The sequence below is a fragment of the Myotis yumanensis genome, unplaced genomic scaffold, assembly GCF_028538775.1.
Source record: "Myotis yumanensis isolate MYYU_CA2020_CCGP unplaced genomic scaffold, mMyoYum1.0.hap1 SCAF_11, whole genome shotgun sequence".
NCBI classification, from domain to species: Eukaryota; Metazoa; Chordata; class Mammalia; order Chiroptera; family Vespertilionidae; genus Myotis; species Myotis yumanensis.
Window position 1 is genome coordinate 10,754,405 of NW_027223762.1, and position 21,109 is coordinate 10,775,513.

The following is a 21,109-nucleotide window of genomic DNA, read 5'->3' on the forward strand; positions in this document are numbered from 1 at the left end:
AAATGAATTATTTTTTTCTCTCTGTAGATTTTTTGCAAATCATCTCATGTCCTGGATGTTTTGAAATTTCAAAAGAATGTGACTTGGAATAGGTTTCCTTTTATTCATATTTCTTGACACCAATTATGTACTTCCGGTCTGAAATCTGTGGCTTTCAAGTCTATCGAATTTTCTTGTATTTTATCTCTTACTAGAGGCCTGGTACATGAAATTTGTGCACTGGGGGTTGGGAGATTTCTCAGCCCAGCCTGTGCCCTCTTGCAGTCTGGGATCCCTCAGGGGATGTCCGCCTGCTGGCTTAGGCCCGCTCCCTGTGGGAAGCAGGCCTAAGCCGGCAGGCGGGCATCCCTCTCACAGTCCAGAACCCCTCGCTCCTTACCGCCCGCCTACTTGCTGCTCCCTACCCCTCGGGTCATTGCTCCTTAGTGCTGTCACAGAGGCTTCTGCCACCACCGCTGCTGCACTTGCCAGTTGCACTTGCCAGCCGTGAGCCCGGCTTCTGGCTGAGTGGCGCTCCCCTGTGGGAGCGCACTGACCACCAGGGGGCAGCTCCTGCATTGAGTGTCTGCCCCCTGGTGGTCAGTTCATAGCGACCAGTCATTCCAGTGTTCAATCGATTCGCATATTAGGGTTTTATTAGATAGGATTATTTACCTTTCTTTCAATTTATTTTTTATTTCTGATAGTCCTATTATTTAAGATACTGGACAGCACAGATTAGCATTCTAATTTTCTTACCTCCTCATATGAAACTCGCCTTAGACCTACCTATGCTCTGAGAAATTTCTTCACCTTTAACGTTTTGTATTTCTATCATAGTTTTTTATTTCTGCTACCACATTATTTAATATCCTAGAACTCTATTTTTTGATATTTAATATAGTATTTTATTCTTTCATGGGTACAATATCATCTTTAAGTTCTTTCTATAGATACTGCAGTTTTAAAATATAGAATTGTATACCTGAAACCTATATAATTTTATTAACCAATGTGTCACCCCAATAAATCCAATTAAAAATTTTTTTAAATAAAAGTTATTTGGCCCAGCCAGCATGGCTCAGTGGTTGAACATTAACCTATAAACCAGGAGGTCACAGTTGGGTTCCCAGTTAGGGCAAATGCACCGGTTGGGGGCTCGATCCTCTATGTGGGTTGTGCAGAAGGCAGCCAATCAATAATTCTCTCTCATCATTGATGTTTCTATCTCTCTCTCGCTCTCCCTTTCTCTCAGAAATGAGTAAAAAAATATTTTCTAAAAGGTTATTGTTTTAAATTTTTTTCTTCTTCAATCGCCTGTTTCTTCTGAGTCTATATTTCATATTCTGTCCTCACAATGGGATTTTCTTCAAAGGTGATCCTTAGTAGGCATAATTAAAAGACAGGCACTTAAAAAGGCTGACTGAAAATTTTGGTTGGGTTTTGTAGACGGGAGAACACCAAGATGATTTCTGTTTAGTAGCGAGTCTATAAATGTGCTTGCAGATTTTTTTCTGAGGTTATTCCATTTCTTTAGTTACCAATCCACCAATCTCCTGCTGGAGCATAGTTAGTAAGGAACTAGTGGTAGTAGAAATATGCCTCACTACTAGCATTCTGGAAGCCAAACAAGAGGATCACTATTCAGTATTTGTATTTTATTTAATTTCCCGAACTCCAGTACATTGCCTCATTGTCTGCCCTCTGCTATGTGTAGTATCTCTGAATTGGAAATCTATATGACTTAATTTCACTTCAAAATAAATCTATCTCCTACTAGGGGGTGAGGCATCAAACTGATTCTTTTTTTTTTTTTTTAATATATTTTATTGATTTTTTACAGAGAGGAAGGGAGAGAGATAGAGAGTTAGAAACATCGATGAGAGAGAAACATCGATCAGCTGCCTCCTGCACATCTCCTACTGGGGATGTGCCCGCAACCCAGGTACATGCCCTTGACCGGAATCGAACCCGGGACCTTTCAGTCCGCAGGCCGACGCTCTATCCACTGAGCCAAACCGGTTTCGGCAAACTGATTCTTACTAACTTTTTATTTTTAATTGATTTTTAGAAAGAGAGGAAGAAAGAGAGAAAAAAACATTGACTTGTTATTTCACTTATTTATGCATTTATTGGTTGCTTTATATGACCGGAGATCAAACGCACAACCTTGGCGTACTGGGATGATGCTCTTAACCAACTAAGCTACCCAGCCAGGGCCTTAAAGAAGGTTCTTCTTTTCAAATCTATGCCTCACCCTCTCTATCCTGATCCTTTATATCTCCAATTCTGGAACCTTTCTGGTATTCTACAGCCTTAGCTGGCTTGCTTATTATTGGCATCTGCTACTCAGCTCTATGAAATACCCATCCAGTTTTCATCTTTCAAAGTTGTTGACATTGCCTACCCATCGGCTATCTCCTTGTTTTCTTCACCCTTTTGTATTTCCATATTCTCATTTTTGTGGGATTAAGAGGGAGCAGGAAAAAAACGTTCAGTTTGCCATGTTTAATTATAAGCCTTTTCTGTACGGTTAGAAATAAAATGTAAATAATGCCAGACAAAGCAACTTATGATCAGAAAAAGAAATAAACCACAAAAATAGCCTGATAACAGATCTTATTCTGAATAAAGTTTGGTAAGGACAGGAGGGACATGAAAATGGTCAAGACCTCATAGGTGAACAGGAAGTAAAATTAAGCCAGGTAGCTGATGAATTTCAGACACTGGGCTGATAAAATAAGTTGATAAAAACATGAAGTCTTTGTCAATTAACTTACTTGTGTGGAGTCTGTCAGACCTTTGGAATGACTTCTTTCCCAAGCCTAACAAAGGGTTTTCCACTTTAACTGAAGAAGAAAAGCTAGAGTTTGAGTTCTGGGAGCTGCTTGACTGTCCATCTGATTGCTTTCCTTCCCATACTGCTAGGGAAAAATATACAAAAGACTGGTGACATTAAGGTTATAGATAGAAATCAATTAATCAAACAAACCATTCAATACTAACTAAAAGTAGTTATATATGAGGTAAGGTGACCTTGCAAATATGTTCTGAGTCTGAGAATTAAGCCTAGAAAAAAAGTAAAATCCTGTCCTGTTGGTGTGGTTTAGCAGTTAAGCGTCAACCCAGGAACCAAGAGGTTGCTGGTTCGATTCCGGGTCAGGGCACATGCAAGGGTTGCGGGCTCGATCCCCAGAGGGGAACATGCAGGAGGCAGCTGATCGATGATGTTCTTCTCTCATTGATGTTTCCATCTCTCTATCCTTCTCCCTCTCTTTAAAAAATCAATAAAAAAATATATTTTTAAAAAAGGTAAAATCCCTTATTTCCTCTCAGCACATTATTGGCTTTTGGTGGTAAATTTCCTTCTTAACATAAATGCAAAGTTCTGCAAGACACAGTTTAAATCTGGCAGGCACATATAATTAACTGGCATCAAAATGAATTGCATAAAAAAACACAAAATCTATATCCAGACCAGTTTAGATTAAAAACAAAGTAAGCGATAACAACAACAAATCTAAAGGCCTTCAGGTCTGTCCAATGGAAATTCAAAGGCTGCATATATTTTTAGTTTCTTTTGATTTTTTTTTATTAAATATATTTTTATTGATTTCAGAGAGGAAGGTAGAGAGAAATAGAAACATCAATGACCAGAGAGAATCACTGATCGGCTGCCTCCTGCAAGTTCCACACTGGGGATCGAGCCCGCAGCCCAGTCATGTGCCCTGACCGGGAATTGAACCCGTGACCTTCTGGTTCATAGGTTGACGCTAAACTACTGAGCCACACCAGCTGGGCAAAACCTTTTCTTTTTAAAGGAGGTAATTTGTGAAGAGTTCAGTTTGAGCATCTTTTGGAAATATCAGCTTTCTAAGGTTACTGATTAGCAGCTTCCAAATATTACTAAGACATCTTGGAAGTTACATTACTCATAGATCTCACTCTAACATACAAATCCCACTTATGTATTTTTTAATAACTGCATGAATATTTGCATAAATTTTCTGTTTACCTTGGAAAGATTACTAGTAAGTCAATGATTTGGCCGTACAAGAATTATGTAAATAAACATAATAATTTAAAAATAAATGCTACAGTATACAAATTGGAAAACCAACATGAAACGATCAGAAAAAGAAACATCCATTGATGAAAAGATTAAGCAAAAACAACAGAACAGACAAACAAAACCCCCCTCAGAGACAGGCAATAGTACAGTGATTATCAGAGGGGAAGGGGATAGGGAGACGCAAGAGAGGGTAATGGGGAGGATAAACGGTGTGGAAGGAGACTTTACTTGTGGTTGTGAACACAAAATACAATATACAGATGATGTATTATAGAACTGTTCCCCTGAAACCCATATAATTTTATTAACCAATGTCAACCCAATAAATTCAATTAAGAAATAAAATAAAATAATAAAAATAAAGAAACTTCCACTGAAAAGACACTCCCATCTACCTACCAGATTTGGCAGTCACAGAGTCACTGGCAGCTTTGACAGCCTTCAGAGAGAGATGCTGACTAGAGGAGAGGGCCATACTTGGCCGGCATTGCTGCTGCTGCTTCCGCTGCTGCTGCTGCTTCAGAGCCTAGAAAGAGAAAACTGACTGTGAGAAACAAGACAATTGTTTCAGTAATAAGAAAAAGTAAATGACTTATTAAGTGGAAAAGAGCATGCAACTTTAATGCAAATATTATTCTGTGTGTTTATGTGTATATATATATATGTGTGTGTGTACGTATTTTTCTTAATATTAGTTCTAAAATGTTCCACTGTTTAGTTATGGGGTATATACTTAAAATTTTAATAAATACACCCTGGCTGGTGTGGCTCAGTTGGTTAAGCATCTTCCTATGCACCGAGGGATTGCCAGTTCAAATCCAGATCAGGGCACATTCCCAGGTTGTGGGCATGATCCCTGGTAGGGGTATGCAGGAGGCAGCTGATCAATGTTTCTCTGTCTCATCCATGATTCTCTCTCTTTCTCTTCCTCTCCCTTACTCTCTAAAATCAATAAAAACATATTTTAAAAATAAAATAAATAAAAAATTAAGTTTTAATAAATGTTACAAAATCTGTCTCCTAAGTAACTACAATAATTTATATTCTACTGACAAACTACAGTAGCCATTTTCCCACACACTTGCCAATGCTTGATATAATTAAGATTTTTATACTGATCTGAGAATTAAAGTAGTCCACTATTTTTATGTTTTCTTAACTACTAGTGACTTTCTACTTACTGACCATTTGCATTTCAAAAAATCAAAAGCTAGTTCTTAGAAAAGCCCAATAAAATAGACAAACCATTGGCTAGCAGCATTGAGGGGGTGAAAAAAAATCCTATATAATAAAACCCTAAAATGCAAATCGACCAAACAGTGGTATGACCGGTCACTAAGACATGCACTGACCATCGGGGGCAGATGCTCAATGCAGGAGCTTCCCCTAGTGGTCAGTGTGCTCCCACAGGGGGAGCGTCGCTCAGCCAGAAGCCAGGCTCACGGCTGGCGAGTGCAGCAGTGGTTTTGGGAGCCTCTCCTGCCTCCAAGGCAGCGCTAAGGACACCTTGGCAGACATCCCCCAAGAGGTTCTGGACTGTGAGGCAGCGCAGGCCAGGTTGAGGGACAATCCTCCCCGCCCCCGCCCCACCCCCGCAGTGCACGAATGTCATGCCCCAGGTCTCTAGTACATTATAAATGAACAACACTGAAGAACAAAAAAGAGACATATAAGAATACTATGTACAACTTTATACCAATACTTGAAAAAAATCAGGTGAAATGGATCACTTTCTAAGAAAAATAAATTTCCAAATTTAGCTCCACAAGCAGAAAACCAAGAGACTAGTAAAAGAAAATAAATTAAAACTGAAATGCTAGGAAAACAATTTTAAAAAGTGAGATTTACAGAATTTTCAATAAAAAGATAAATTACTCAAAATTTCCCCAGAAACCTAGAAAAATACAGGGTGTTCCAAAAAATGTATACACACTTTGAATAATTATTAATTCCAATAAGTTAAATCTGAAAAGAAAGAAACATCAATGGAGCTATCAGCTGTTCAAGTGTGTATACATTCTGGGGGGACTACACAATTTAGTTTAGGATGCTAGAAGAATCTTGATTCCAAAATTGTTTCTGGATAGCATAAAGAAAAAAAAACTCCCAACAAAATCCAAGCTAAAATCTATTTTCCCCAAGCTAATATATTAAAAAAGAAAATTCCATAACATATTTAAAAATATATAACAAACATACAGTTTATTTTAGAGAGCTAAGTATGGATTAGCATTAAAAAAACCTAGCTTGGCTGGTGTTGCTCAGTTGTTGAACATCGACCTATGAACCAGGAGGTCACAGTTGGATTCCCAGTAAGAGCACATGACAGGGTTGTGGGCTTGAGCCCCAGTAGGGGGGCGTGCATGAGACAGCTGATCAATGATTCTCATCATTGATGTTTCTATCTCTCTCTCCTCCCTTCCTCTCTGAAATCAATAAAAAATAAGTCTAGTTGTGGAATTTTGTATGTTACTAGATTTAAAGAAAAAGGCTACCTGATTATCTCGATAAATACTGAAGAAAACCTGAAAAATTCAACAACTATTCATAATTTTCAAAATGAACACATACACAAAGAAAAACCTGTTAGCAAATTAGGAACACATAAAATGTGATAAAAAGAGTATATACCACAAACCAATGACACAGAGATACATACATTATTAAATCCTAATTGGGAAACTGCATGAAACTTCTCCTTAAAAGAACATAATATTCTTTCAAGAAATTTTTAATGGCTGCCAGAGTCATGCATTTTTAATGTAGGAGATTATACTTCTGATAAACAGAGACTAGCATAATTACCTGCTTTAGTGCCTTCTTGCTGTGCTTCTGTGATGGAGATATGACTTTACCTGCTGGTATTGTGGGTGATGGGCAACCTGACTGGGGAGAGGATGGCTGTGACAGTCTAGATGATACTAAGGAGGAAAATGACAATGATAAATTTGTTATCAGAGTTGATATCAAGCACCATGCCTTCCCCAATCATATTCTGCTACCTGTATTAAGAACTGTGACCAAACACTTTTGGGAAGGATCTTCTTTTTGGAGTTCTACAGCAAACAGCCTCCCTTTTCAGTTTATTTCCTCAGAAAGCTCTAGTGAAGGATGATAGGATGGGGAAGGGGTGGGTGTTAGTATTCATACCTTTTCATTCTTTAATTTTTCAAAAGAATTGATTGAAGAAACAGGAAGCAGAATATAAACCATTAGTCACCAAATTAGATAAACTTAGAAAAGATTCTAGAGCCTGTTGGACGGTATGTATGTTCCTAAGGTAAATCTAACAACATGATATAGTGGAAGAAACCTGGATTGATGGAATAGGTCCCAGTTTTCCCTATCTTTAAAATAAAGGCAATAAGGCCATTCCACCTCAAAAACTCTACTACAGCTTTAATACTGATATTTCCACATCTCTTAAGTCAGCAGTTTTAGGGCTACTAGGTTGAGAGGGCACTTGAGGATTTCTCTAATGGAAGCAATGTAGGTTAACAAAACATAAACGCAGCATCTGTGAAGCGCAATAAGTGAAGCGCAATAAAATGAGGTATGAGAGAATAGAATGGAAAAGAATTCTTTTGCCCTATATACCAATGGTTAGAAATAAACTGAACTAATATAAACTCTATTAGGTAGAAAAATAAATCAAAGCTAGTATATTAACTCAGATAGTAACTGGACAAGTGGATAAAGCAAACAGAAAAGACAAGAGGATAAAACCAACAGAAAAAGGCCTATAAACAAATACCTTTTTAAAAAAAATACACTTTTATTGATTTCAGAGAGAAAGAGAGAGGGAGAGAGAGATAGAAACATCAACGATGAGAGAGAATCATTGATCGGCTGCCTCCTGCATGCCGCAAACTAGGAATCAAGCCCGCAACCCAGGCATGTGCCCTGACCAGCAATAGAACCATGACCTCCTGGTGCATAGGTCGACGCTCAACCACCGAGCCATGCTGGGCAGGCATTATAAACAAAAATCTTGTTCCTCTTAGTATGTGGCTATGAAAATTTGAGTCAGCAGTGTTGCCATTCTCGGATCCATACTATATATCTTAATTTTCCTAAGAAATTACTTTATGTACACCTACAAACTATAAATAATGGAGACTAGCAATAAAGATTAACAGTCTGATCCCAACTTCTTTCCTCTTCTTTTTTCCCCACAAATCCCCTCTTCCAGCCAAACTTTTATTCCTATGGTTTCTTGAAAACACTGTACACACACTTCCACCTTCTTGCCTTTACATATATTTTCTTTCCCTATGTCTAGTCTTCAAGAGAAGTTATACTCTCAAGGGAAGAATATATTAAATCTTTCTATGTCTCATATAATACTAACCATGGTAAAGCTACTCTCTTTTCTAATTCTGTCCTAATATGATAAACATAAACACTTGCTACTTATTAAGTATTTGCTAATTATCTGCTTATTTCTATACCTCTAGATATGGGTGGAACCCACACCTTATTCGAATTGTTCTCCCAAATACCTGGGAAATGGTACATAATGGAAAAAGATTAAATGTAGCAAATAGTTTAAATAGAGATGTTTCTTTAGCTTTGCAAATAAAGAATGACCTAAACAATACTTCTCAAGATTATATTCCAATGTACTGGTTCTCCAATGTGAACTGCTCAACATATTAAAAGCACTCATTTAAAAACATATTTAGAATCTGGTTAGAAACAACAATGTTTCATATAAACACATAGACACAACAACAGATCAACAAATTCTAGTCAAAAGATCAGCCATTACTTATTTGATTTAAAAACAAAACAAAAAATGTTACCCAAAAAATCAAAGAGCAACCTAGTGGAGAAAACTAAAGTGGTTTCAGAAAAACATTTAAAACTTGGTGCTCATTAAAGCCAGTTTTGCATAATTTACTAAAGTAGTTTCAGGTTGTTGAATATTTATGTACTACTCACTGAATATATGTGCAGAAGATACTGCTTTTCAGATATATTATAGCACTGAGAATTTCCCATTTCAATGGATGGTTATTATATTGAGTAACATGAACAGGATATGGACTATTCATACTAAATACATTTGAATTTAAAGCTTTAGTAAATAATCACTGACATTTTATTTTCTTCTAAAAACATTCAATGGGCCCCTCTGAAATATTAGATGGTATCAGAAATAATGAAGCAGTAATATAAAAATTAAAACTTAGCTTTATATAGATGAAGGATTAATGGTTAAAACAATTATAGCAAGTGAAGTTTCCAAAATTGTTTTAATCTTCAAAAAGGTTAAATCCTTCTCTAGAGGGAAAGTTCTTATTTACAGGACAGTCTTTTTTAGGGGAATTTCATTTCCAGGAGAAGACCGTTACCGCTCTAAGCCCCTTCTTCCCACAGCAAGTGTAGTCTACTCCAAACTGGGCAGACTAGCTCCTCGTGATATTCAAACAGTCCCATAATCAAACATGGAGAGGCCATACCTGAATACCTTCCCTTGCTTCTGGGTACCCTAATTATCCAAGTCCTAATAGTGTAGCCATCTTTAATACATGACAGAGCTAAAACCTCCCAACTCAGCCACCAACCACTCCAAAAGAGAAAGAGAACATCTCTCCCAAAGGTCTCTCCCCACATAAGTTAACTTTGCCCAAAGGAGTTTTTCTCCCTAGTATCCTTTTTAAAGGAGATATTTCTATACATAATCATCCCCATTCAGCAACTTAACATATATATATAAATGTTAGAGGACAGGGAGGACTATGGTATTTCAACTAAAAACACAATATATAGCAAATTCCTGATTTAAAATAGTTCTGGACAAGCAGTAAAATTAACATTAGGTCATGCTCCTGGAAAGAACTAGTAATTTCTTGTAGGTGAAAAGATACATTTCACATTTAATGTTTTTCTTAAGACACTTTAAAAGCAGACTAAAATCTGAAAAACTTGTTTCTTTTAGAAGGTAAAAAATATTTCTGCAGTTGCTTCATGCTGCAGTATTTATATTTTATTTTGGGGAAAAGACATAGACTTACTTAGCTATGATCCTACCAAAAAAGCAACAGAAAAAGTTGATTTTAATCATTTTTCTGGAGTCATTCGACCTTACCTTGGCTTGGAATTTCATAAAATTCTTCTCTGAACATTGTTTCCTGTCTGAAAATTAAGAACTAAATACTACAAGCTTCTAAGTTCTTCCACTTTACATGGAAATTAATAAACTAGTTCTAATACTGGGCTGAATTTCAAAGTTCTGTTCTCTATTCCTATTTGGCTGAAAGGTACAACTATATCAAGAGAGTTTCTATCAATTTTCAACTAGAAGTATCAGTTTTGCTGTCAGAGCTCTTTATTTTTGAACATAAAAGGAAGTGGGTTTTGATACTATCTCAATGTTCTTCCTGTCTTACAATGAATTTGAAATAAAGTGATGTCAGATTGAGAGGAAAAGCCCTAAATAAGAAAAAGGAATAGGCACAATTATTTTGCTTTACCTTCATTAATAACTGCAACTGATTTAGAGCTGCTCTGCTGCATGCGGCTCCTATCACTGCTAACTACAGATTTTCCACTTTAATTTCACTGGACTACAAGAACATTCATATATATATAACATATACCTAAAATGTTCATATCTATACCATGTGTGACCCATTAATGAAAGATTAAATCATTCTTCACTATTTGTAGCCCAGCATTTATCCATTTCTTAAGAATATCAGAGCTGCTAGAGTAAACATGAATTCTATATGACATCATGTCTAACTCTCATCTCCACCTTCCAAACACCACATACGGCCCATTCTACTCTCATTTTAACACACTACCTACAATCAGAAAAGATCTTGATGGAACATTTCATTGTAGTATAAACCAAGGATGAATATTCAATATTGTGGTAAGTTCTAGAAAAGGAATGAATCAAAGGCAGTTCAAAACAATTTATCTGAACCACAATTTTTATTTTGCTATTACCTTGCTGTTAGTATCTTCTATTATTACTGGAGGCCCAATGCACGAAATTTGTGCAAGAGTAGGCCTTCCTTCCCCTGGCTACCGGCATCGGCTTCCCTCTGGCACCTGGGACCCGGGCTTCCCTCACAGCCCAGCCTTCGTCCGGAAGGTCGTCCAGAAGGACGCCCAGTCTAATTAGCATATTACACTTATTATTATAGATGCTGAGTATTGGGCAAGGTTATGCTATTTTAATCTACCTCATAAGCTACTGACAATGGGGTTCTTTTGTTATTTCTTAGATCTTCCTGTATCATAATACATTTACCTTAAATTCTTAGAGACAACTTTTAACAACATTGTACAGCCACTACTTAAAACAGCTACTGTAGCATATGTGGCTAATGAAAAGTCAAGACTTCCAAGACCATGATTTTGTTTCCAGTTTATTAGTCTGACCTTTTTTTTTAAAATATATTTTATTGATTTTTCACAGAGGGAGGGAGAGGGATAGAGAGTTAGAAACATCGATGAGAGAGAAACATCGATTAGCTGCCTCCTGCACACCTCCCACTGGGGATGTGCCTGCAACCAAGGTACATGCCCTTGACCGGAATCGAACCTGGGACCCTTCAGTCTGCAGGCCGATGCTCTATCCACTGAGCCAAATCAGTCAGGGAAGCCTGGACTTCTTTAATACTGCTTTCCCTGTTTCCAACCACATCTAGACATTATGAATCTTGCTAACTGTTTCTCTAGCCCAGTGACTGGCAAACCACAGCTCGAGAGCCACATGCGGCTCTTTGGCCCCTTGAATGTGGCTCTTCCACAAAAATACCACATGCGCGCACGTACAGTGAGACTGAAACTTCGTGGCCCATGCGCAGAAGTCGGTTTTCGGCCTGGGCGAGTCTATTTTGAAGAAATGGCGTTAGAAGAAGTGGGGGGTGTCGGTCGGTCGGGCAACGGGAGACTCGGTGCAGGCGGGCTGGGGGATACGCAGCCAGGGAGGCATGTGCAATTCATGCAGAGTTGAGTGAGCCAGTCAGTCAGCAGTCTCATTGTGCAGTGGTTAGTGCTAGTCGGGTCCACAAATCGCGCACGGGTGACAAAAGTACCTACTCGAAGCATAAAGTTACCTGTATTTTTCCAACCAGCTGCAAATCCTACAGGTATTTTTGTCATCAATTTAAGAATTGTAATTCTTTTGTGTTGGTGGCTTTATTATTATAAAATGAAACATTTTTTAGGTGCCCTGTTTGAGATGGCTACAAAGAAGAAGCAAAGAAAAACGGAAGACGAAAACCATGAATTTAAAAGTTGAATTTAAAGTTGAATGTACCTACCTATATAGTTTAAGTTTAAAAAATTTGGCTCTCAAAAGAAATTTCAATCGTTGTACTGTTGATATTTGGCTCTGTTGACTAATGAGTTTGCCAACCACTGCTCTAGCCTGATGACTTTGCTTGTTTCCTAATCTTATATCAACAATTTCTAAACTTAAAAAGTTGAAACTGGGGAGGCACAGAGGAGGGACAGAACTTTTAATACATTCAGCTCTACCCTTCCAAAAAAGGTCCTTAGTGCATAAGGAATATAGGCCTGGACGATACCTCCTTTCACTATTGACAGGGGTTGCTTTAAAAATATGTATCAGAATATTAGTAACAGGTCCTGGCTTTGTCTCGCCTTTATTCCACTCATTCCCAAAATTTGAGGTCTGGGTTGTGGTTCAAGTGGTTGTGATCTTAAAAGCTAAAATCCTCACAATTCCAAATTTTCCCCAATTGCATGTGTCGTAACCATACCAGAGAACTCACATGATTCCACCAATTATCTCAATTCTCTCCAGGACTAGCATACACATTAACTAGATGAGGATAAATAAGACTTTTTCTGATACAGTTCTACATCAATACTTCTAAAGGAACTTAAAATTAATGAGTCAAGTATTTCAAAAAACAAACTCTTAGTTTCTAGATCCAAAGACAGCTCACCTAAAACTTAAACCTAAGAGGAAAACTATTAGATGTCTATTTTGCTATGTAAAATCAGTCCAGAGTAAAAAAAGCCTTGTATCAGTACTTAAAAAGGAATCACCATGGTTTGTTTAAAAACTGCCTTACCATGTATAGCTAAATTTATTAATATTTTGGTACAAAAACAATTTGCCCTCTTCAAGACTCTGACAAGAAGCTACAGATAATTAGCAAGAATAGGTAATAATATGTACCCTTAAATGGAAAATTCATGTCAGGGAAGCTGTAGCACAAGACACTGTTCCTTAAAGAAAGTTTTTGGGTAAACTATGAAGCAGACATCAAGCAGGGGATGAGAGCAAAGGCTAGCACACTAAATTTAGTCTTTGCTAATAGAAAGGAAAAGCATTCTTTTCTTAGTAAGGAGAGAGTTGTTAGAGTAATAAGTGTTCAAATTTTAGAAGAGAAGATTAATGGGGTAAATAAAATCAGAGTATCCGAAAACAGGCTATAGATGGCCAAGAGCTGAAAATAAACCCAGGTAAAAGCTAGAGCCGTAGTGTCCAATGTGGTAGCCACTAGCCATAAGTGGCTATTGAAATTTAAGTTAAAATAAAATTTAAAATTCAGTTCCTTGGTCACACTTGCCATATTTCAAGTGCTCAATAGACACATGTAGCTAGTGGCTATTTTGTTGCGTTGGACAGTATAGATACAGAACACTTCCATGACAGAAGGAAATTCTATTGGACAGTACTGATCTAAAGGGTAAGGGAAGGAGACTAACAGATTGAGGTTCTGAAAAAAGAGGAACTACTAACAAGGCATTTATCCGACAGTACTTTTTAATGCATCAGGTGCATTTACCTTTCCTTTTCCACCTGTTCTTTTTCCCCTCCTTGTTGCTGCCATCACTGCTGCTGCTGCTGTTCTCAGAACTCTGGGAATCTGACTGACCATCACTGCTTTCTTCTGAACCTTCCGATAGCTCTTTCACCCCATCCGGCACATCTTTCTGAAAATGTAAGCATCCAATTAGGATTAATCATTACCAATTCAGCAAACAGAAGTTACATTAAGTCTTTGATACCCATTGTTGCAACTCAACTGGGTGGATTAATTTTTTTGTATTAAAGGATTCAACAGCAGAACCAATAAAATTTTCTGAATCCCAGTCATCTCTTTTTTGGATCAAAGTAGCTAAATGTTTCAATCTATATCCAAAGGTAAAAATTTTACATGCCAATCATATGTAGGCACAACACAGAGACTTAAATTAGACAAGAACTTCGTGTATGTGTGTGTGTGTATGTATGTATGTATGTGTGTGTGTGTGTATATATATATATATATATCAGATAAATATAAGTTGAGGATTAAAAAAACCCTATATAATAAAAATTTCATAAAGCATGTGTGCATGCATCATCCATGTAATATATAATACATATATATATTACATATATATATACATATATGTATATTTGTGTATATATTAGTACCATTATGTACTGTGAATTCAATCAAGAGTCTGGGTAGCAAAAGATAGTCCATTATTTGAATCCAATTTTTTCCCAAATATTGGTTAGTAACCATCAAGAATCAAATACAAAAGAAATCTTTATTTTTTTTAAAATCACATGAATCTTTGGTTTCTACACTGGATTGTGGAATGTTAGTCAGAAAGGATACCTGTGTCAGCACAGTATGTGAGAGATAAAAGAGGACAGTTGTAAGATCAACAACTAGGAACTTAAGACTTTCTGGGTTTGAATTCTGGCTTTATCTTCTCCTAACTGTGTATCCCTACATCAAAATCTTAACCTCTCATGCTTCAGTTTCCCTGTCTATAAGATAGGAATAACAGTACCTTCCTTAAAAGATCACTCTGAGCCAAAACCCGGTTTGGCTCAGTGGATAGAGCATCGGCCTGCGGACTGAAAGGTCCCAGGTTCGATTCCGGTCAAGGGCATGTGCCTGGGTTGCAGGCACATCCCCAGTGGGAGATGTGCAGGAGGCAGCTGATCGATGTCTCTCTCTCATCGATGTTTCTAACTCTCTATCTCTCTCCCTTCCTCTCTGTAAAAAATCAATAAAATATATTTTAAAAAAATAATCTTTAAAAAAAAAAAGATCACTCTGAAATTAAATGAGTTAATAAATGAAAAATTGTGCCTGGCATATGATAAGAGCTCGGTAAATATCAGCTTTTATGAATTTATGTGGTACATAAAAATATACACATATAAATAACTAATGTTATTTCTAAGTTATAAAATTACATACAGATGGTTCTTTTTCCTCTCAATATATTTTTTATTTTCCCATATTATTTTTCTAATCAGATAAAAATAATTCTGACATGTAACCCACCTACCTACAACTGACACTCGAAAACTCTGATCTAGTAAAGAACTGCTCTTTTCCACTTATGTTTATATCCAAGTGCCATTTCTCAGGTTGTACACTTCGTTAGAATACACACCCCATATTTTTCTATTCTTTCCTTCAAAATGCAGGACAAATTTTACAGTTGTCAGCCATACTTTTTGACCTACAGGTTCAGCAAGTATTTCGAATACAAATATAACTAACTTCTTTGCCTCCATCTCTTTTACTACTCTTGTATTTCAGGCCAATTATTTCTTTCAAACAACAATAACATATTTTTTACACATTTTCCTGCTTTACCCTTAAACATACCCTATCTAATTATCTTCCTAAATATGGATTTGATCATGCTATTGTCCTGAAAAAAACTGCCATCTTCTTAACACACATACTCACCTCTTCCCCACCTCCCTCAGGTTTTCAAGAGCCTCCAAAGTCTGATCATTACCTTTTACCCGACCCCTGACTCCTATCACTAGTCCACACACAGATTATGGCCTAACCACTCCAATTTACTCTACTTTCAAATCCATTCTGAATCCTTCTAGCTGTGCCTTTGCTTAAGCTATTCCCTTGTCCTGGAAGGCCCTCTTTACATTACTTATCTGCCAAAGTTCAACTCAAATCTTACAAGTTTAAAAAACTAAACAAACCAACACACAAAAACTTTCTAGATTCCTTTATTCAAAATTAATCTTTCTCTATATCATCACAATACTTTATAGTACAGTATACTTTATGTCACAGTTAAATGTTGTCAATGTACAATTATTTCAATAACTATGTGAACATCAAGAGCTCAGGGATCCCATTTATCCTTCTTGATTGCCTCTACAATGTCCAGCATGGAGTACGTTATTGACAATACGGAAAGTCTAGAACGCTAAAACCTAAAAGAAATGCAAACAACTCCATATGGTGCTATAGCCCTATAATCCCAGGAAGTTAACAAAATGCATAAAAAGGAGGTATTATAGATAAATTAGATCTTTTTATGTTAATGGGCGATGTACAACCACTGAGAATACTATGATTATAGCATAAAGTTTAAGAGGTAAGAGGTATACACACATGAGCCAAGCCAAACTAATTAAATAATTAAGCCAAATCAAAACTAACTGAAGTCTCCTGCTTTAGTTCCTAAGACTCTTTTCTCTCCAGACTTACAGCCTGCAGAGTGGAGTCATGTACAAAAGAGCAAAGTGCCTGCTAAGAGCGAAGCCAAAATAAAGTGGAGAGACCTGATAACATCCCTGTTATCTATTGTTACCAATCCCTGATATCATTTGAGCTCCTGAATCAAGGTTGAGTTTCCCTAGAATTTTCAGTTATCTAAACTAATAAATTCTGTTTTACTCAAACTATTCTGTTTTACTCAAGCTCATTCAGAAAAGGACACCAATAGGTCAAGGTCCCTTCTCAAGTGTAAGAATTAAAAATTACTAAGCCCGCTATGGTAAAAAGAACATGGGCTTGGAAATTCAGTCAGATCTGGGTTCTGATTCTGATGGTATTTGGCCCACAAGAAAATCCCATCTTTTGAACTTTGGCTTTCTCCATTATAATAATAACCATAACTCTAAATTGTAATGGAGAATTAAATGAGAAGGTACTACAAAGCATCAAGGCTGTATCACTCATTATTCAAATGTGAGGCCCTTGAAAAAGTTTCTGAAAGACATTTTCATTTCATCCTTCCAAGATAATATTATCATAAACAATAAAAAATAAATTGATTTCTCTTCTCTGATTTACCTAGATAGTTACAGATTACTAAAAAGAAAATATTTTGAATACAGGGCCAAAAATATTACCTCTTCAAAAACAGAATTCTGTCCTCTATGATGCAAATATTTATATGTAGTCACTTCATGATTTACTTTTTAAATGACTTCAAAAATATTTACCTTCAAAGTATATACTCCCATTCTGCCTGGAACCTTATAGAAGATGCCCTCTTCACCTCGGGAGTTTGTGTGCAACATTGCATTCAGGCATGCAAGAGGGGAAGTCCCACTGCAAAAAAAACACAATGATTAGTTAGTGTCTATCTCTGAATATCCAATGTAACACAGACTTAAGATAAAATTACCTGATCAACACTCATTTAACATAAACACATTTTATAAAACTATAAAAAGTCCATCAATCTACTGAGAGGCTAGAACAGAGAAAATGGATGTAGAGGCTCATTCTCATATTATCTAAACAAAAAATAATTCCTTACGTTTCTTAATCCTCATTAGTATCTAACATTTAAGCCAAGAAAAACTTATCTCATGAAAGTATCACAAATAATGTGTAAAGATTCTATTTCACTTAAAGTTTTGTCAATTATAACTCACTAAAGCTGAATTCTTTCTAAAAGACACTATTTCATTTAGCACAAACTCTACCATAACTGTCCAAAAGTAAAATAGAGGGGAGAAGAACACACACAGATTCAAATGAAAAATATTAATCTCCTTGCCAACTGCTGCACCAGACTAAATCTGAGTTGTGAGACAAACACATTTCCATGGTCTCCTGTATTTTTTTCCCAATATAATTGACAAATAGTTTCAGCTGTACAACATGATTCCATATATGTATATATTGTGCTGATCTCTTGTATTTGGACCTATTATGAGATCACTTAAAAGTAGGCTTTGGAATATTTCTCTTCTTTTTTTTATAGGTATGTCTGAGAAATGTTTATTTCTTTTTCTTTCTGAAATTTATTTTTATTTATTTTATTTTTCCATCACCATTTATCCCCTCTATGCTCCCTTCCATCTCCACCTATACCCCCGCACTTTGCAATCACCACTTGTGTCCATGTCCATGAGTTCTCTTTTTCTTTCTATTTTGCTGTCCCTCCACCACCACCAGAGTTGTCTGCTTGCTCTCTATGAGTCTGTTTCTATTTTGCTTGGTAGTTCAGTGTGTTAATTAAATTCTACATATGAGTGAAATCATATGGTACTTGTCTTTCTCTGACTGGCTTATTTCACTTAGCATAATGTTCTCCGGGTCCATCCATGCTGTCAAAAGGGTAAATTTTTTTTTCTTTTTTCAACAGAGTAGTATTCCATTGTGTAAATGTACCCAGCTTTGTCATCCACTTATCTATTAATGGATACTTGGGCTGTTTCCAAATCTTGGCTATTGCAAATAACACTTCAATGAAAAAAGGAGTACATAAATTCTTTCAAATTAAGTGTTTGGGGTTTCTTTGGATAAATTCCCCCAAGTGGCATTGCTGGGTCTTAAGGCAGTTCCTTTATTTATTTATTTATTTATTTATTTATTTATTTATTTATTTATATTTGTATTGACTTCAGAGAAGGAGGAGGGAGAGATAGAAATATCAATGATGAGAGAGAACAATTGATTGGCTACCTCCTGCACCTCCCCCACCCCCCCACACACACCCTGGGGATGGAGCTGGCAATCTGGGCATGTGTTCTCACCGGGAATTGAACTGTCACCTCCTGTGGTTCATAGGTTGCCGCTCAACCACTGAGCCACACCTGGCCGGGCCCATTTTTAATTTTTTAAGGTAACTCCATACTGTTTTCCACAGCGGCTGCACCAATCTGCATTCCCACCAACAGTGCACAAGGATTCCCTTTTCTCCACATCCTCACCAACACTTCTTGTATGTTGACTTATTGATATCCATTCTGACAGGTGTGAGGTGATAGCTGATTGTGGTTTTAATTTGCATTTCTCTGATGATTATTGACGTTGAGCATCTTTTCATATGTCTATTGACCATCAGTATGTCCTCTTTGGAGAACTATCTAATCAGGTCTTTTGCCCATTTTTTAATTGAGTTGTTTATTGTTGTTTTTGGTGTTGAGTTTTATAAGTTCTTTATAAATTTTGTATATTAACCCCTTCTCAGATGTATCATTGATGAATATGTTCCCCCATTCAGTGGGTTGTCTTTTCATTTTGTTAATGGTTTCCTTTGCTGTGCTAAAAACTCTTTAGTTTGATATAGTCCCATTTGTTTATTTTTTCTTTTTTTAATCCTCACCCCAAGATATTTTTCCATTGATTTTTTAGAGAGTGGGAGAGAGAGGGAAAAACAGAGAAATATTGATGTGAGAGAAACACATCAATTGGTTGCCTCCTGCATGAGCCCCGACCAGGGCTGGGAAGGAGCCTGCAACCACGGCACGTGCCCCTTGACAAAAATCGAACCCGAGGCCCTTAAGTCCACAGGCTGATGCTCTATCCACTGAACCAAACCGGCGAGGGTCCATGTGTTTTTTCTTTTGTTTCCCTTGCCTCAAGAAATATATCAGAAAAAATATTGCTACGAGAAATGTCCCAGATTTTACTATGTTTTCTTTTAGGATTTTTAGGATTTTGAGCCTAACATTTAAGTCTTTAATCCATTTTGAGTTTATTCTTGTGTGCAGTATAAGAAGAAAAAACTAAAAGACATCCAAATTGGAAAGGAGGAAATAAAACTGTCATTATTTGCAGATAACATGGTACTATACATAGAAAACCCAAAAGACTCCACCAAAAAACTTCTAGATTTAATAAATGAACTCAGAAAAGTAGCAGGGTGCAAAATTAACATCCAGAAATTGATGGCATTTTTATACACTAATAATGAACTCTCTGAAATAGAAACTAAAAACAAACAAACAAACAAAAATCCCATTTACCATTACAACAACAAAAAGATACCTAGGAATAAACTTAACCAAGGAGGTAAAAGACCTGTACTTAGAAAACTACCGGATCGGACTTTAAAAAAGAAATAGAAGATCCATCTGACAGCCCCCTTCAAACACTTTAAGACTCTTCATAAAACCCTGAAGTCTACTACTTTTCAAAATTTGGGTCTCTCATCACTGGCATTCCTTCCTGCAACCAATCTAAAGATATTAATATAATGAACTTTTATAGTCCACCCTCATAATTCACCAGTGTCTTCTAATATTTATAACCCCCATTTTAAGCCTTTGATAAAGAACTTCATTGGTCTAAGACTCTAACTTGTTTAATCCTAGAGATATTTTCTCCTGCAATAGATTACTTTGCCTAATCTCTACTTTAATCCCAATCTCTTGTTCATTTTTTCTGTACTCCCTCCAATATAATAGCTTTGTCAAAACTAGACCTTCATTAGCTTCCCTATCTCTGACTGAACTGCTATACACTCTATATCCTTCAAAGCTTAATACCTTGAATTTCAATAGGGTTAAAGACTCAGACTTTCAAGAATAAAAGAAAAGTGGAGTCATCTAGTTCCCCTTGCAGATACTTGAATGCATTCTTTCAGGTCAACTTTAAATGTAAAAAAATAATAAACTTTTAAGTCTCTTTCATTCACATGATACTCTTGCACATATACCTATACACACCCAGCCGTTATCATTATCCACACACAAACTAAAAATTCAACACAGAGAGCTTTAAAAGCTAGAACTGATTTTTATGGCACGCTTACCTGACAGCACACAGAACAAAACTGAACTCAACACACCCTTATGTTGGAAAATAGTGAGTTTAAGGATCACTAAATTAATAAATAGACTTAATAGGTTTTTGATTCACTAAAAATCTTTGTATTATTATAAACTCTTTCATTAAAACCTTTTCCTAGCTTTTCATTGATCTTACCACCTGCAATTCTTCTAAGAAGTCCATTTGGTTAACAACTAATCTACTTTTTAAAAAGAAATAACAAATATAGATTTTAAATTCAAAAAGTAGCATCTGACTCACCCATACTTTAAAGAAT

At 36.5% G+C, this 21,109-nt stretch overlaps 1 protein-coding gene across 4 annotated transcripts in view; it reads right to left on the bottom strand.

Moving 5' to 3' along the window:
• ASXL2 (ASXL transcriptional regulator 2) overlaps positions 1–21,109 on the bottom strand; it is a 78,659-nt gene that overhangs the window by 26,697 nt on the left and 30,853 nt on the right. For 2 of the 4 annotated variants that reach the window (XM_070428813.1, XM_070428814.1), the window contains exons 3-7: positions 17,268–17,376; positions 13,837–13,984; positions 6,857–6,972; positions 4,451–4,577; positions 2,760–2,903 (exon numbers count right to left, since the gene is read on the bottom strand). In XM_070428813.1, coding sequence (XP_070284914.1) covers positions 2,760–2,903; positions 4,451–4,577; positions 6,857–6,972; positions 13,837–13,984; positions 17,268–17,376 — 644 coding nt within the window. Of the gene's footprint in view, positions 1–2,759; positions 2,904–4,450; positions 4,578–6,856; positions 6,973–7,053; positions 7,138–13,836; positions 13,985–17,267; positions 17,377–21,109 lie in introns of those variants that run through there. The other 2 variants (XM_070428812.1, XM_070428815.1) reach the window with 2 other exon arrangements.